This window comes from Aptenodytes forsteri, unplaced genomic scaffold, assembly GCF_000699145.1.
Source record: "Aptenodytes forsteri isolate BGI_AS27 unplaced genomic scaffold, ASM69914v1 Scaffold154, whole genome shotgun sequence".
NCBI lineage: Eukaryota > Metazoa > Chordata > Aves > Sphenisciformes > Spheniscidae > Aptenodytes > Aptenodytes forsteri.
Window position 1 is genome coordinate 1,583,228 of NW_008794083.1, and position 17,073 is coordinate 1,600,300.

The window sequence follows — 17,073 nt, forward strand, 5'->3', positions numbered from 1 at the left end:
TCTACTCTCCTGAGGTCCAGGGTAGTGAGCTTGCTGTGCGCCCTCCTCGGTGCCCTAAGGATCTTGAACTCCACCATTTCGTGGTCACTGCAGCCCAGGCTGCCCTTGAGCTTCACATTCCCCACCAGCCCCTCCTTGTTGGTGAGAACAAGGTCCAGTGTAGTACCTCTCCTTGTTGGCTCCCCTACCACTTGGAGAAGGAAGTTATCAATCATCGACGATGATAGTAGATCAGTAGAATAAAGAAATGAGAAAGTGACTTCCATCACATTGTGAAGAAAAAAATCACAGGACCTATCTGTTATGAGCCATTTTTGTTCCTCTGGGTTAAGCAATGAGAAGCAGTGGAAATGGTGAAACTAAGAGCAATCACAGGTTTATTCGAACACCATGGATGCTGACCAAGGGAACATCAAGGTTCTCCAACTCTTTCATTAGCATCAGCTGAACCAGTGCGAAGTGCTCACTGCACAAACACACAGCTTGGCATTACTCAGAACTTGGGATGAATTTCCCTAGCGTTCATGCTCTGTTATTTTGTTTGAGAAGAAAGCCTGGGCAGTATGCCAACACGCATGCAACACCTATTAAGTTTCTCATCTGTAAGAAAAATACATGAGTGTCCAAACTGGAGAAACAAGAAATAACATTTCTAACTAAAAGGACTATTTATTCCTCCCATGCAGATAGCTGGATGCTAAGGGAAGTGAAAATTTTATTTCAGTCTGTGGTTCAAGTGATAGCTGTACCCAAATGGAGGAATTTCTCTTCTGTATCTTTTCTCAGCACAGTCTCAGCATGGTGTTTCTAGCAAGAGAATTTCTATCAGGGTAAGAAGCAACTAAAATTGTCAGTGGCATCTTGTCAGCTCCACATAACACTGCCCATACACACGTAAGTTGTGTAAATGACCTGCACGCGAATAGGAAATCCAGCACATCCAAAACATATCTGATGATTTGTACACAGGAGGCTCAGCTGTGCAGCTCATGGTCAGTAAATTTTATACATGTGGGTTGCAGACTCCTTATTTGATAGTGCCATAGAAGCAGTCCTTAGCAGTCTGTTTCAGGGCCTGCTTATGACCGATACACTATGACTTTTCTTAATGTTTAACAAACTTTTCTTAAGACTTGCTTCATCACCTTCTGAAACCATAAAAGACAGCTCTTCCTTTGATTGTATTTTTAAAGGTAATTTTAGACTGTAATCACATCTTTCCCTGAAAATTGTCTTTTCTTAAACTGCAAACTTGCTTCGGTCTCTCTTTAACACCTCTTAAGGTGTTTTTTCCACAAGTCCCACGTGCAAACAGCTGCGAGATAGAGATGCTACCATTTGAAGTCTAAATATGTAATTATTTGAGGGTAAGCCATGAAACATAAGGGATCAAATACTTAAAAGTATTGTTCAGTTGTGCCTGGAAGCAATAGGGCCAGGTTTAAACAAAACTAAATATAAAAGCTCCAGGCTGTGTCTTATCCATCATGTCTTTCACACTTTGTATTGTTTTCCTCTGAATTTTCAATAGTTCTCTTATATTTAGTGTCTTAGGACTCAAATTCCTCGCACTGTGTTGCATTATATTGTGCAATTTCATGAGAATCTCTTCCCATTTTAAAAGAGAGTAAATATCAAAATTTCACAGTGGTATAGAACAGTTTGAGAAAGTGATTTCAAAATAGAATTATGTTTTTCTTTATCTGTGTTTTTTCCTCCCACTTGTGGATTTTTGTCTCCCAGCTAACCTCATGATTTTGCTGGGAAGGGTGACTAACTTGTGATGTCTGAAGGTCTCTATGTATTTCTCTGGATCTAGTATCAGAACAAGGTGAGCTTTGCAGAAAGCACTCAGATCTTTTATTAGACAACTGATCCAGACAGAAAAAACACACAGAGGTCTTTTCAAACTTTTAGCATGGCAATACACAAATATATTATGCGTATTAAATGTACATGAAGTCCCAGTCTCTAGTAATTTTCCGGGGAAACGAAAATTCCTCCTCTGCTTCATTGAAGACAGAGTGAGAGATATCAAAGGACCAATAGACTTCTTGGCATAGCAGCTTTCAAAAAGCTTTCCTTCAGTTTACATTTGTATTGTATATCTCCCTTTCATAAAAGTATGGCGAAGCGTCACTTTTCTCAGGTGGACCTTATTTGGTGTATATAACTTCTATTTGTGCAAAACACCTTGCTTGTCTTCTGTATTTCCTACCTTACCATTTTTGTGACCAGCAAACCTGAGACTGATATGAATACTTCCCTGATTGCTTTCACTAAAATAACCTCTCCTTCAACAACATTAATTTCTAAGCTGAGCGCAAGGAAAATCACATTCATGAATAAATTGCTATCTCCCAAACTAAGCTGCAGAATGAATGCTATGACCAATTTCACAACTTGACAAACAAGCTAGAATGCAAAAGCTGGAGTCCCCTGGGAACCATCTGGACGTGTAGTGAAAAGTGACATCCTTCCTCATGCCCTGGCTTAGGAACCAGTAAAGGATGAGCAATCATATGGGTACCTTGTTCTGATAATGTGAAGAAGCTTTCACTCACTGTTTGCAGCCCTTGCTTTTTCACAGGTTGGGGGTTGATAGCAAATTGTGCACTCAAATTACAGGCACCCTGGTTTCCATACTGTGAATGCAGCTCTTTAAAGTCCGTATTTTAGAACCCTGTAGACGATCACTACATCTTACAAAAGGCTAAGCTTCAGGCTGGTTTAGGCATTTACAGTGTCCATAAGCAGCCATTGATTTAAGCAGCTTTCATTCCTGTTTCATAACAAAATTACATTTTGCCATGCTACCAGCTGTCTAGCCTGGTAGACATAATGCTTCACTGTATGTTTTTCAGGATGGCAGTTCCCCATATGGTGCCAGGTATGTGGGCTCCATGGTAGCTGATGTTCACCGTACATTGATGTATGGTGGGATCTTCATGTATCCTGCTAATCAGAAGAGTCCTAAAGGAAAGGTAAATCATTTGACTTACTCTCTGGTGAACTTAGTCAACCTAATACCTCTGTTTTTTCCCCCAAGATGTAAAGGAATAGTTTAGATATATAAACAGATAATAATTTTCCATCCCTGGAGGAAATTATTAATGGATACAATGGTCAGCAATCTAATTTAGGCAAGAAATTTAGGCAATTGCCAATTTAGGCCAGAAATCTTCCTGCGTGCTTTTATACTACAAACTAGTCAAATGTTTTTCACTGCAACCAAGGGCTTTATTCATTTTTCTAAAGAGAAACATTTCAGTACCACAGAAAGCCGTCGAGATACCTATGCACAGGTGGCAGATACAGCACAGGCCTAAGGAAGACCTCTGCACTTTATACTGGCAACTAGTCCAGGTGGGATATGCTGAACTCCAGACAGGGTTTTGTATATGGATGCCGGGATATGCTGAACTCCAGACAGGGTTTTGTCCAATATTAGACAACTGAGTTTGCCTACCTACTGTTTCCAAAGGGTACTGAGCTTACTATCACCAGCCCTGCAAACACAGGCTTCTGCTAACTGATCTGAAAGACGGTCAGTGGAAGGTGAGTTTCACGTGTGCCGAGATCAGTATTCTGGGAAAAGACAATTTCCCATTTGGACGCCTGTACAAAAGACACTGTGACTTGATGCAGTGCAATGCAATGCAGTGACTCCCTGAATCTGCTGGGCTGTGGACCATAGTCAACTTCAACTTTTTTCCTGCAGCATCAGATACCCTCATTATCAAACTTCTAAACAGATATGTTTTAAAAGAGATCTGGTTATACAGCTGATCTGTGGACCACCAGTAACGTGCAGGTCGTGCTTAGGAAATGATTGGCTCAATGCATAATAGATTAGCCATGGTGTTCTGACTCCAAGACCTTCTTCTTTCCTGGTCAGTACCATACTTAAAATCTTCTATTCAAACATTGTTGTATCCTTAGCTGGTATGTGCAGGGATTTGCCCTCATAAAACTACTTGCCCCATCTCCCACACTGGTATCAGAACACCCTGATGTCTACAGTTCTTTAGGGACAGAGGACTACCGGTTCCGTCCTGGTGAGCATGTATTTATCACAATAAGGGCAGGTCAAAGTGGTCTGGGAAACAAAGAGAACAGGAAAAGAACTCTTTTTGGAATACACAACAGAAAATATCTGCATGTTTGTCCAGGCAACCTTGGTTTAAATATTTGATTACAGCATCCCAGAAAAAAACCAACCAACCACCACCAACAACAACAACAAAACCCCCCATTAAACAGTGTGGATCTGTTTGTGTATCAGAGCAAGAGACAAAAAAGGAATTTGCTGTGTGTGGAAGAAGTGGGTTTGCTGACTGGCCTCTTCAAATCAAACTTTTTGTTTTGAAATCTGTGTTAAACCATTGTTGAAGAGAAAAGATGAGAAATGGGACAAAATAACAAATATACAAAGTACTTACATAATTTTATAGAAATCAAGATTTCTGCATGAGTTAGCCTACATTGACTATGAGATTGATCTGGCTTGCACTGCCATAGTAGAGACAGTAATAAAAGAAGCAAAACTGTATTACCATTACAAATAAAAGTTTTCTTTTTTCCCTCTCAGAGTGCAGGTGTATACAGGTCTTTTCACATAAACCTCTTCTTGTTGGAGAGATAATGCCTTTGTGGCAGGTGTCCTGATCATCATCCCCCTGAAAGACAGCCTATGCATTTGGATAGAGAGCTGAGAGGAAGCAAATGTCAGTGGAATTGATCCAAAGGCTTTAGAGCAAATGTAAATGACATGCATGTAGGCCCTAGCATATAGAGCTCCTTCTTTAAGTTAAAGAAAGAATAAGAACAAAATGGTCAATAACCAGTGCAGAACCAGCCAACAAATAGATCCTCTTTTCAAACCAGATATGTTAAATAATATTTTTTATGAACTTAAGGCTTACAGTTCTCTCCTAGCTGAAAAATGTTAAACCTATCTGAAGACAGAGCCCATATGAAGACCCCTAAGTGCAACTGCATTACTATCTGAAAGAAAACCGCTTTTCTTAAGCCATGTAGTCACAGTTAAGCAACAAGAAACTCAACATGTGGTTCCGCAGTAGCATCACTGCTGTTTTCTGGCTCATGATCTTCCAAAAGCTGACCATGCACTAAGGAGAACAACAAAGGCTATGGGTCCTATGTTGCCTGTCAGATGGAGTCCTTGTACCAGAAGTAGCACTTCTGGTAGTGGGCTTTAAAGATAAGAATGAAGGTAATATGTGCTATTTAAGTTTGTGATATATCATGGTTTTATTACGAACAGCGTGATAAGGGAATGATGGGTAGCAAAGTCCTGTGTCCGACCCATTTCTTTGTCTCTCTATACAGTTGCATTCTGTCACGTTTCCTTTTCCTTAGAAAATATTCTCTCCTTTGCACGTATGAAAAGCCCTTGAAACATACTATGTACTAACATTGTCGTACATGAACACTTCATAGACTGTCAAAGATTCAACTAAACCTGCAGAAATAATGTCTGTTAAAAAATAACCAGCTATCATCTATGTCCTTTTAAACACAGAAACTTTTGGCATATGTCCCAAATAAGTTTGCATTCCACCGGAACACCAGAGGTAACATTTTTAAAGATGTGAACAGATACCAGGGTCCAAACCAAAAGTGCCTCCATACCTAAAGGAAAAATTTGCTTTTAATAATTACTGCAGTTACTTCGGAAAACAGAGTCACTATCTGGATGAGTTCAGGCCACTAATACCTATTCACATTTCTGAAGGCTGCAATCAAATCCTGAAATTTGAAACTGGGAGCATCGAGTTTTAAACTCCAAAATAGCCTGACCAAACACAATGCAATTACCCCAAACTCTGAGGTAACACATAAAGTCTGTACACGGGAAGAGATTTTGACTTTTCTTTCCTGGTACTGTTAACTTAGCTGGCTTAACTCTTTTGCTGATGTCTGTGGGCCCAACAGCTACTTCTGACATTTTTGAAAAAATACAACTGCACTGATGCTGCACATCAGTACATCAGCTTGGAAACGATGGTGGTGACACTTGGATGCAGGGTCAGTACACTCTTCCTTGAAACAGAAGGAGTGAAGGGAGGTGACAGGAGGAGAGGGAAGAAGAAGGAGCTGATAGAGAGACATTGCTACTTAGGTCAACTGATGTTTGGTACAAAATTTTCCAAAATAACAAAAGGAAGGTTAGGTTCCGGTAAGTCCTTTGGTGTAATTTCCCCCAAAGGCAATCACATGTTCCCTCTTTCTTTCTAGCTTCGACTTCTCTATGAGTGCAACCCTATGGCTTTCATCATTGAGCAGGCAGGTGGGATGGCAACTACAGGCGCTGAGGCGGTGTTGGATGTGAAACCTGAGAGTATTCACCAGAGAGTCCCTCTTATCCTCGGGTCTCCAGATGACGTGCAGGAATACCTCGCTTGCGTACAGAAACACCAGAAGACCAGCTAAAGGCTTTTCCACATCAAACCTTGCTCATCCGTCTTCAGTCTACAGGAAAAGCTGTACCTTTCAAGATGGTGGATTCTAGCAATTAGCACCCATCTCTCAGTGAAAATCACACTTTATGAGAACAAGAAAACTAGTGAGAATGGCTGACGGGAAAAACAAAAATTTCATTTCTCCATGCAGACAAATGTAAAAATCCTTTAACTCTGATTTATGCAGTGCAAATGTAGAGACAGAGGCCTGATTATTAAAGAAGTGACTTACTTTATATAATATTAACAAAAAGAAGTGGATTGTGTCAGTACCCCCATTTGATCTGAAGCTTTACACCTGACATTACATGGTTGAAATTGTTTGAGACGGGATTTTCACATCAACATTTGCAATGCCATTATCTGGATTTTCTGCCAGAGGTTTTGTTGCAGGTGCTTTTTATCTTGCCAGCCCTGAGAAGACACCTGACATTACATGGTTGAAATAGTTTGAGACGGGATTTTCACATCAACATTTGCAATGCCATTATCTGGATTTTCTGCCAGAGGTTTTGTTGCAGGTGCTTTTTATCTTGCCAGCCCTGAGAAGACCAAAAGTCTCGTGCTGCCTGAAACAGTGTTTTTAAGCTCCAAATTATATATGTCTTGGGTAATTAATAAAGATGAAAAGGCTGCAATGTTGCCACGGTATTTCAATTCTCATAAGAACAGGAAAATGCCTTGTGTTATCTACAGACACGTAACCTTCAATGGCACAAATTACAATACACCGTTGCTACGGATGTGACAGTCAAATCATGCGTATTCCCTGTTTATCCATTGTCCTCTGCAACAGAAGATGAGCTATTGCCACAAAGCCACTGTTACACTTCCATTTTCTTTTACTTCGGAAGGTTCTCATTTCGGATTGAAGCATACACGCTACACTGCCGTTCCTAGCCACCTCCAGCACACCCGTCCTGTTGGTGCCCTAGTGCCACGTCTCAGACTTGGCACTGCCTAAGGATATTGGGAATCAGCTCTGAAACTAGCAGGCACTCATTGACCAATGAGAGCAAAAATTATTGATTAAAAGAGATGTGTGATTATGTTAAATGATAAGGGTGTGAAAACTGGGGTTTAGGCCACTTTAAGTATTAGACATCCTGATGCCTTTATAACCCTCCTGTCTCCATTATATGGACCTTTCTTTCGGCGACCATCTTGCCGTAAGCAGCTCCTGCCCCATCTGCTCATTTTCACCCCTGCTCCACACTCCCAGCCTTGCTGGTACAAGACTTTATTGAGAACACTCTGTGAATTACATTAGGACATAGATAGGAGTTAAAAATACTCCTGCCAAGAAACTCCAATGGTTACTTTTAAACTTACAAGTATGTTCTATTATTCATAAAGAAGAGGCAGGCTGAATAAAGACAGAAAATTATACAGGACAGGTATTTACCCTTAGGTATTGTTATCCCAGGGGTGAGGCTATGATTTCAGTGCTGCTTCAGATATCAAAGCACTCTTTCTGCAGGTCTTTATCTGGCACTCTTTAAAGCTCTAACAGTGACAACTGCCCAGGATCAGCAAGTACAGCATTGTACTTGTTTATTCTATTCCTTGTCATGTGCTTCCTGAATCTCTGCTATCAACAGCAAAACACAGGCAACACTTAAATCTGGGAGAATGAAGAGGAAGCAGAAAAGACTGCGAGGGTTTAGGTAACAGCCAACTTAATACTGGAGAACGCACTCTGACTATGAAAGCTAGTAAATCAGTTTTCCTGCAAACAAAATATGCATACAGTGTATGTGTGCATATATATGTTTATATATGTATTTTATACATATATACTCACTCTCTCTCTCCCCCACATATAAGAATACAAACAGTTGTTGATGTCACCAATTTATTGAGAAACCCTATTGTATTTTTTAAATCCGAAACCTAAAATCAAGCATAATTTGAGGCTAGTCTAGTAAGCTAACAATACCAGTAGTGCATCAGAAGAAAGATCACTTGTAACCTGGTCCTGTTTCCAAGGGGCCAGGAGAGATGATTAGGGACAGAGCAAGAACCGGGACTTGGTACTCCCCAGTGTAACCACAGGGCCTCTAAAAGCAACCACCTTTTAGGGACGTGCTGAAATAAAGTTTGTATTGCGGGAGTATACACACTCTACTGACTAAGATCTGCGTTCCTGTGCTGGTAGTTAAACTATGCATCTGCGTACTGCAACATGTCAGTCATTCTGGCAGCATAACAGCACCTGAGTTGCCTTCATTTAAGTATGATTTCACAGCAAAATCTGCATATAATCCCAGCTGCTAGCTTTCGCATATTTTTTTTTTTCCCTGAGTTTGCACCAGAAGCACCTCTTAGTGGAGGAGCTAGCACCGGGTCACCGATCTGACAAACAACTGCAGTTTGTGTGGCTGCTGATGCTTAAATGATAACGCTCACAGGTTGTGGGCTGCTGGGTGGCTGGTATCTACAAAGAGATCAGTATCTTCCCTGTATAAACAACCCATGCAAATCCCAAATGCAGATTAAGAAAGCAGCAACTTTCTTTGGTGTGAACATTGAATTTTCTTCACCCGAATCCCACTTACTGCACCTACACTGTTTTCCTAAGTACTTACATGTTCTCTGCTACATCTAGCACAACGCTGCAACCGGACTGCTCTACAGAGTCCTCTTTAAATTCACAGGAAGGAGTTTAAAGCTTCCTTTCCCAGTGCGATACCAGTTCAGACCATTTCTCCAGAGCTCTCTGACACAAACCACAGGGTGTCTGTGGGGGGGTCACCACCTACGAAGCCCTTGCGATACTGGGCTGCAACTTCCCTTCATTGTCAGCTGCCAGGTGCTAGGGTGTCTGAGGGCATCCAGACAGCTGAGAAAATGAGACATAGCTTTTTTTTTTTTTAAAGAATCCAGAGACTGTATTTAGTGGTTGGAGCGGTGAGAAAGGGGATGCACCATGAGCTGCCATCAACGCCGTCAGGAGGAGCAGGGAAGCTGGCGTGGACCAGTGCTCGTGACAGAGGTGCTCTGACTTTGCCTCCGCTTACAGAAGAAGGTGATGCCTGATACTACTCCTCAGATACTCATCAGCATGATACAGAATTGAAAATACATGGAAACATCAAGTACATGAAGGAACAGACATGCGTTTAATATTAGTTCACACTTGTGCCTTTATATCAGTACTTAATGGTTTCTTGACATAAAATTATATATAAACCAATGCTTCCTATTACTTTTGGAGGAGGATGTGGAAAGGAAAGTATGTACCAGGTATATAACAAACATGACTGCTCCTAAAACACTGGTTTCCGACTCGTTGCCAAACCTAATTCTTATTTCCAATTTCAAGGCACCTTTGCACCTATTTAAGAAGTAAAATAAAAGCAAACTACGTAAACCTCGTGGTATCCAATAACACAAGAAAACACAGAAACCCCACCAGCCTCTAATAAGCAAGCAGTTGTTCGCTAATTACTTTGGCTGGAAATTCAGTTAGTCTGAACGGCCAGCCGCAGAGAGTTGGCCTTGTGACTGCAATCACAAGATGGGGGATCAGAGAACAGGTTGGGGCTGGCAGGCTTCCCACCAGCTCCCAGCGCTGCAGGGAGCTGATCCCGGGCCCTCTGCAACGGGAGCTCACCCTTCCCTGAGAAAGCAAGGCAGCTGAAATGGAGATGCTGTCTGAAATACTGGATCAAATGTGTCTTTGAGAATTTGTATCAAGAGTTGGTACTTTATTCTGTTTTCCACGAAACGTACACGCAGGGAGTTTTACTGGTCTTTTAATAAAGCCAACTGATATTTCTGGAAAAATCAGGCAAGACTTTTCTTCATTTATAAAACGGAAGCAGTATACTTCAGGCTAATTACAGACAGAGAAAAAAGAAAGAGCTCTTAATTTACATAGATTGTACTAACCAGTTAGGCTCATTGTGAGAAAAGAGTGGTTGGTACCTATGGAACAGAAGAGAGGGATTAGCAAGAGGAAAGATGGTAAAATCATGAACTCCTGCAAGACTGCAAAGATAAAAGTATCTATTTTCCAGAGACATCCAGGGCCCAAATATGGGTAAAGCAGGGAAAAAAATGAACACAGAGATAGAGGATTTGCACACAGTTACCCAGAGGTACAGAACCCCAGAAGTTTTGAGGAGACAGTCCCTACCATTCAGGCTTCATGTCATCATGGACAATACCCACAAACCCCATGCGCTGCTACTGAAAACACTTTCAGGTTTTGTCCCTAGCTTTCTGCAAAAACTGATGTGGTTTCAGAAAATAGAAAAATAAAAACCTCAAACCGAGCGTGTGATCTGATTCCACTGAACTGATTTTAATAGTTCATGGACATAGGTGACAGATAGGTTTTCCCACTGAGATCTGCCCTGGGGGGCTTGCTCTCACCCGATGCAATGATTTGCATCATGGTTTTGCAGGATCCTGTTGATCAGGAGCCGAGCAGGTTTCTGGTAGCAGCTTTTGCAGTTCTGGCCACTACGATCGATGAAGGGAGTTTGGTGAGCCAGCTTGCAGAGGACAGCTACATACTCACACGTCGATAAACGGGGCTTGGCCTAAGCATTCTTGTCAGCTGCTGAGCAGATTACCCAGTGAACATTTTATCACTTTTGAAGAGACACCTCCACAGAGACGATAACACACCCGCTCAATTACCCGGTCAGCCTTGCTCAGGCTGAATGTGCCAGGCCAGCCTAATCCCAGCCCAGGGCACGACCATTCATGATGTCTCATCGATTCAGGATTACGCTTAAATGCACTGTCAGCACATGCCCAGGAAAGAAGTCAATTTCTCCCCATGCCCAGCTGCTGCAGCACCAGCCTTGTGATCACGTGCTGCGAAAAGCCTAACTCTGAGAGACCGGCGTGCCTGGCGCTTACTTACTGGGTGATGCGCTATTTGTGTTGCCCTTTTGATTGCCTGGTTTCCTGTTTTGTTCCTGCATGGACAATTTTCTCCCTAACAACCTGGCGTGACTTACTATTCCAGCACAGGAAGAGAAAAAGGCGACTGCTCAAATGAAAAGCAAGCAGGGAGGATACATAGAAGGGAAAGGGCCATGCAGGCAAACGTAGATCTAAAATTTAAACTCAGTAACAGAAAAAGAATGGGGATGTTTACCTTTTAGCTCTGTTGAAGCTACACTGGGAGAAAACAAAGCCAAAGGAGAAGGCTAGCCTTCTCTCAGATATACACGCACAGCTGCTAATCAGCTGCACGGCCTCTGGCAGGCAGCCTCACTGCTTTTGGGCTTTTTCCTCTCCCACTCCTCAGCTGTGTGTCAATTTAGATTAAAAACTTGGTGGGGAGGGAGATTCTCTTGTTCTTTGGTTTACAGAGCGCCTAACAAAATGGGAGTATAACGTTTGTTGAAATATCTGGAAATACTGCAACTAAATAACACCTCATAATAATTCCTGATGTGCTTCCTGTAACCACAAGTTTGCTTCTGAAATGCTCTATTACATTGTGAGAGAAATGTGATCAAACCTCGTACCAGCACTGAATCAGAAAACACAGGTCCCCTCCAATTCTTCCTGTGACTAGCAAGCAACTTATAGCAAAACGGCAGCAGTATTTCCTCTTAACTTTTGCACAAGGCATTGTAATTTCTATATAAACACAGAAGTTTCTTTCAACTACAGGAGAGTATTACCATAAATCTCCAAAAGCGAATGCAATTTCACATCACAGCTGATGTTTTCAGTATATATTTCCTATTCCAAAAAAACCCTGCTGTCAGCCAGTGCTTCATGCTTGAATGAGGAAAGCAAGCTGCAATACTAGTAAACATGGCTGAGCAGAAGGAATGTTAAGAGGGCTATTGAGAAGAACTTGCATTCACAATTCTCACGTTGCTGTGCTATTATGGTAAAAGATTGTGGTATGCGCGCTTGGCCACATGCATGTCTAGCAAAACTGGGCACCTGCATATGCAGCAATGAACTGTTCAGAGAGCTCTGTAGTCAGCCCTATCTAGGTTTTTTCTGTGACTTGTTACCAGCCTCATAAACTGATATATTACAGAGATACATGTAGAGATATACTTCCTTTGTAAATGGGAAAACCCACTTCTGACTCGGCAGCTCTGAAGCCACCTTTATTTCATTTGACTTTTGGATTTTAAGCAAAAGCATGTGTGTTCCAAGACATGTGCTACAGCCTCAAGGTGTTCTCAACATCCTGTTTCAGCACCAACTTCCCAGACACCTTAAACAGTTTTATGTCACTGCATGCATGCTGTGCAGGAAGCTTTCACTAGTAATTAAAAAAAAAAATCAACTTAGTCATTAAAACCAGTACCTAGAATATTTCCACTGCAGTTCCCGAGATTGCAATTTTCCCTAGTAGACACATAAAGTAATAGCTGTAATAGCTTCAGAGGGCCCTCGCTGGCACCCCAGGAGACCACACCTAAACCACCCTCACCCTGGAGGAACACGCATTAACGTAGACAAAGAATCTTGAAACACAAAGTTAATTCCAGATGAACGTCCAAAGTGGATCAGTTGTCACTAAGCATATGGACAACCCTCACCAGGCTGGAAAATCATCTCCTCCTTGCTCAGATCTCAGCCCAACCACAATCTTTTCCTGGAGGCCTTCACAAAACCAGCCTTACCCAGAACCATCTTCTGAAGGTGGCTGGGGAGGGGAATAGCTCACTGACTTTGCTCCGTTGTTGAGCACTTCTTCCCAAACCAGAAGGACTGCAGAAGGTAAGGTAGCAGGTATCAGAGCTGCAGCACCACACGTGACAACACACGTTGGTATTTCTAAAACATGTGTTTCCCGGCATCACTTTATTGGGAAAGGCTATTCGCACTCAGAAGTAGGTTTTGGATCTCCTGGAGGTGGTGAGAACTGTAAGTGAACAAAACAAGGAAGAAGCATTTTAAAAAGAACCCATGCCAACAGGCATTTTATAAATGCCTGTCTTCGCCTGTCTTCATGGTTTCTTTGCCCCTTTACTCACAAAGGTTGGCAGTAGCTCTTCAACAGACACTAGCATGATGGAAACAAAAACTGCTGCAGAAATCAGATTTTAAGACCACCGGAAAATAAATCTTCATGCAACTTAGCATGAAAAAAAGAAATAAAGCACAGACACGTTCCCTGTGAACGCAAGTGAAGGTGGCTTCTGCTGAGGCCTCTAATATATCTAAACTAATCAATCCATGGATCAGGTCTCCACCATGTGGCCAACCCTCCTTCTCCCCAAAGTGAGGTTTCAGGTTGGGCTCCTTGTCTGTTTTCAGATGAGCCTTACTGAATGTCATCTAGGTTCAGTTTTGTGAATTGAATCTTTGCAAATGAAATTTTGTGTGATTATATCCTTTCTTCCAAATGCTTTAGGTGCCCCTGCACTTAGCTGAAATATCACTAATGCCTTGTTAAAGCCCTGATTACAGAATGAGAGAAAACATCCCCATCAGTGATTTCATCTTAAACAATTCTTTCTTCAAAACAGTCTATTCGTTAAGTCTTAGCATTTCCTGCTATGACTTCCCAACAAAAAGAGTGAAGGGTACTGGGACAGACTGCAATTAAAAATGGGCTCTCAATCTGTCAAATACCTTAGTAAGTGCAAAGAGAGCTAGAAAGCAGAAGCATCAGCTTACATTATCACAGCCATCAGGGTATGCTCAATCCCTTGGTTAATAGCCAGAAATTGCAGTTAATCTCTAATATGTAAAAACTGATTAATTGGTATTAAGCTTAAGAGATATATGGCAGGATTTTTTATTTCATTAAGGAGATTAATTAAAGAGCAAATAACTGCATAACTGATGTTCAGAAGCTAGAGTTTTTGTCGTCTTTTTTTTTTTGAAGTGGATATTCCCATTTTCCTGTAACTCCGGTTGTCTCAGAATGATGTGTTTGCCGAGTGCCCTTATGCAGATCACCAGTTAATCATTCACTACAGTAAAACTTCACTGATACAACTCATCACATTTGTTTCCCTGTAAGGTTTCAACAGAGTGAGATGACAAATAGTTTGTCGCTGCAGTCCTTCAAAATATTTTGAAAATTACTTTCCTGCATGGATTGTGTAGGTGGATAATAAGCTTATTTATTCCACTGTTAATGTTGGAAAATTGATTTAACATTAGCAAAGATGAAAAACAATGCACATTAAAAAAAGAAAAAATTCCACTCTACTTAGCAGTCACGGATAGGATGAGAAAATGACTATTTTTAAAGGGAAAAGAAAGTTTCCTACATGAAAGTTAAATTCATTTCTCACTGGAGTTTAAAGAAGCATTTCATGTGTAAGTGGAATCATTTCTTTTCCTGGTTTTCTTTGCCTCAAGAGTACTTGTCTTTAGAAACTCATGACCAACTACTGGTAAATACAGTCATTCACGAGGCAGATCGGAGAAGCTGTTATTCTTAGGAGACCCTTAGGACAAGCACAGTCTATCTAAGAAGCACCCGCTCACGGAAACCAATGAAAAACCTTTTTTCTTCCCAAATTTAAATAAAAGTTCATTTTCACAATGAAGATAAAAGCAACCAATGACTGCAGAGCTTTATCACTGTACAGAACTGCCATCTACCATGCATGTAACATAGTGCTCAAATCACATAAATATATGATATGCATAAGACCCTATTAACAACAACAGTAGCTGTAATTTAGACAGGGCCTAAACAGGGTGGTCTAGATAGGACTTCTTACTGACAATACATGTGCACTAGTATCTTTAAAAATAACACATCTTGTAATAAATGCAACTTCAGCTGTCAGCAGAAATATAAAACCAAAGAAAGCCTGGAAAAGAAATATTGTCACGAAGAGCTTTAATTACCCATAGCTTTTCCGGGAACAACTCAGGAGCTTTCTATGTAAAAATGCATAACATGCATTTGCTTATCTTCAGAAAGGAACAACTTTGAAGAGAGGTGACACTTTGCCCAGCAGGACATATACCATTATGGAATCATTTGCTACTTTATAACAGTAAATGAATAATATATAATAATAATATAATTCTAAAGTAAATGAAAGGAGAAACAGCTCTACAGAAGATAGGGCCACTGCAGTAGAATCACAAAACCAGATTTACTGTAATTCTTGAAATGTAACAGGTTTTAAATTTCTACCAGTGTGCCTAACTGCAACTTATACCAAATTTTAATGTTTACAGTGTCATGTAAGGCAATTCTGGGTGAAGCTGTTACTTAAGAAGACTGTGTAAATATTGAGTTATCTGCATGACCTGACTTACCTTGTCCCCTTCTTGATTATTCCACTCAGAAGAGAGGATGTTCGGCCACAACAGTCAGCAAGTTTTAATGCATACAAATAGCTTATTATCACATTTTATTTCTAAAAAAGTCAGAGGCTGATGCCTCTTTTGTGAGCTACATTCCCATTCATGTGCATATGCTTTGGAAAGTTATTTCCTTTTCATTTCCCATCTGTTCATAAAAAATATCTTGTTTTCGCAGCAACTTTTATTAACCTTGGCCTTTGTAACCAAACACCTTTCACTGCTGCCCATTTTTTGCAGCAGTTCAAGTCCTAGCAGGCTTTGTACTGGTCTCACCCTGCACTGGATATTCTCACAGTCTTGTTGTTTTAATCAATATAGAAAACTGGTTAACACCTTATGTGCCACTAAACTCACAGTAATGTCAGCTTCCAGAATTCAAAAGTTTAGAGAGACAGGTCTCTGTCCACACCCAGTTCTGGGGCAGCAAAAATGAAAAGCAGCTGCTGCATAAGGAGCTTATGCAGTCACTTCCCTGGCAGCATTTTGATCTTGCCTCCCATTTTGAATGTACAGACCACTGCCATTTCCTTCTGAACATCAGCCTTTAGAGGACCACCAGTTGAGCTCCATATTCATTTCCTCCATAGCTTCCGCCAAGCAGTGTGGATGTTCTCCATAACAGGCTTAGCAAGTCAGCTTAATAGCTAAATTCTAACCAGTATTTCTGCTTTGTGGCTTGTTAAATAGCCACTGCAATGAGGGAGGCTCTTCCTTTAAAAAAAAAAAAAGGTTGTAGGGAGATTCAGGTTGAAAGAATTCACCTCTAAGCAGCACATGGACAGACTTGCAACTAAACAGTAGTTAAGTTTTGATTATTCTAGATACCTCATCTTGTTTTTCTTTCAAAAAGTGTTTATAAAATGCAAGCTTAAGACTTATTTTATCTACAACAAGGAAATTCAGCTTCCATAACTTGCAGTCCAAGTGTTGCCTTGTGTGCATGGTTATCAGACTCAGGGAAGATACTGTGCATAAAAACCCATGGGTCCATAAACTCTGAACTGGTGCTAGTTAAGCTGCAGAACTAGCCTCCTTCCCCACTTGCCCAAATACAAGAGGGGGTGAGTCAGCACCCAAAAAACAAGGCAAGTCTTCCCCTCAGCTGTTTTTGGTATTACCAATTCATCCTCCTCTGCAGAAACTACCAGTACCCAAAACACATCTAAACAACAGTATAGAACAGCTAGTAATCAAGTTTCAGCAGCACAGATACCTGCAGAGGAGAAAAGTCCCCTCAGAAGAAGTAAAGGGCACAGTATAAGTCACTACAGTGCAATCAGCCATTGAGTATCCAGGGATTAACAGAGTGGTC

General features: G+C 41.1%; 1 protein-coding gene across 1 annotated transcript in view; it reads left to right on the forward strand.

The window, feature by feature from the left end:
• LOC103893825 (fructose-1,6-bisphosphatase isozyme 2) overlaps window positions 1–6,719 on the forward strand; it is a 24,205-nt gene extending 17,486 nt beyond the window's left edge. Inside the window, exons 6-7 of the mRNA XM_019470409.1 lie at window positions 2,865–2,984; window positions 6,262–6,719. Coding sequence (XP_019325954.1) covers window positions 2,865–2,984; window positions 6,262–6,456 — 315 coding nt within the window. The 3' untranslated portion in view covers window positions 6,457–6,719. The remainder of the gene's footprint in view (window positions 1–2,864; window positions 2,985–6,261) is intronic.
• The last annotated feature ends 10,354 nt before the right edge of the window (window positions 6,720–17,073 follow it).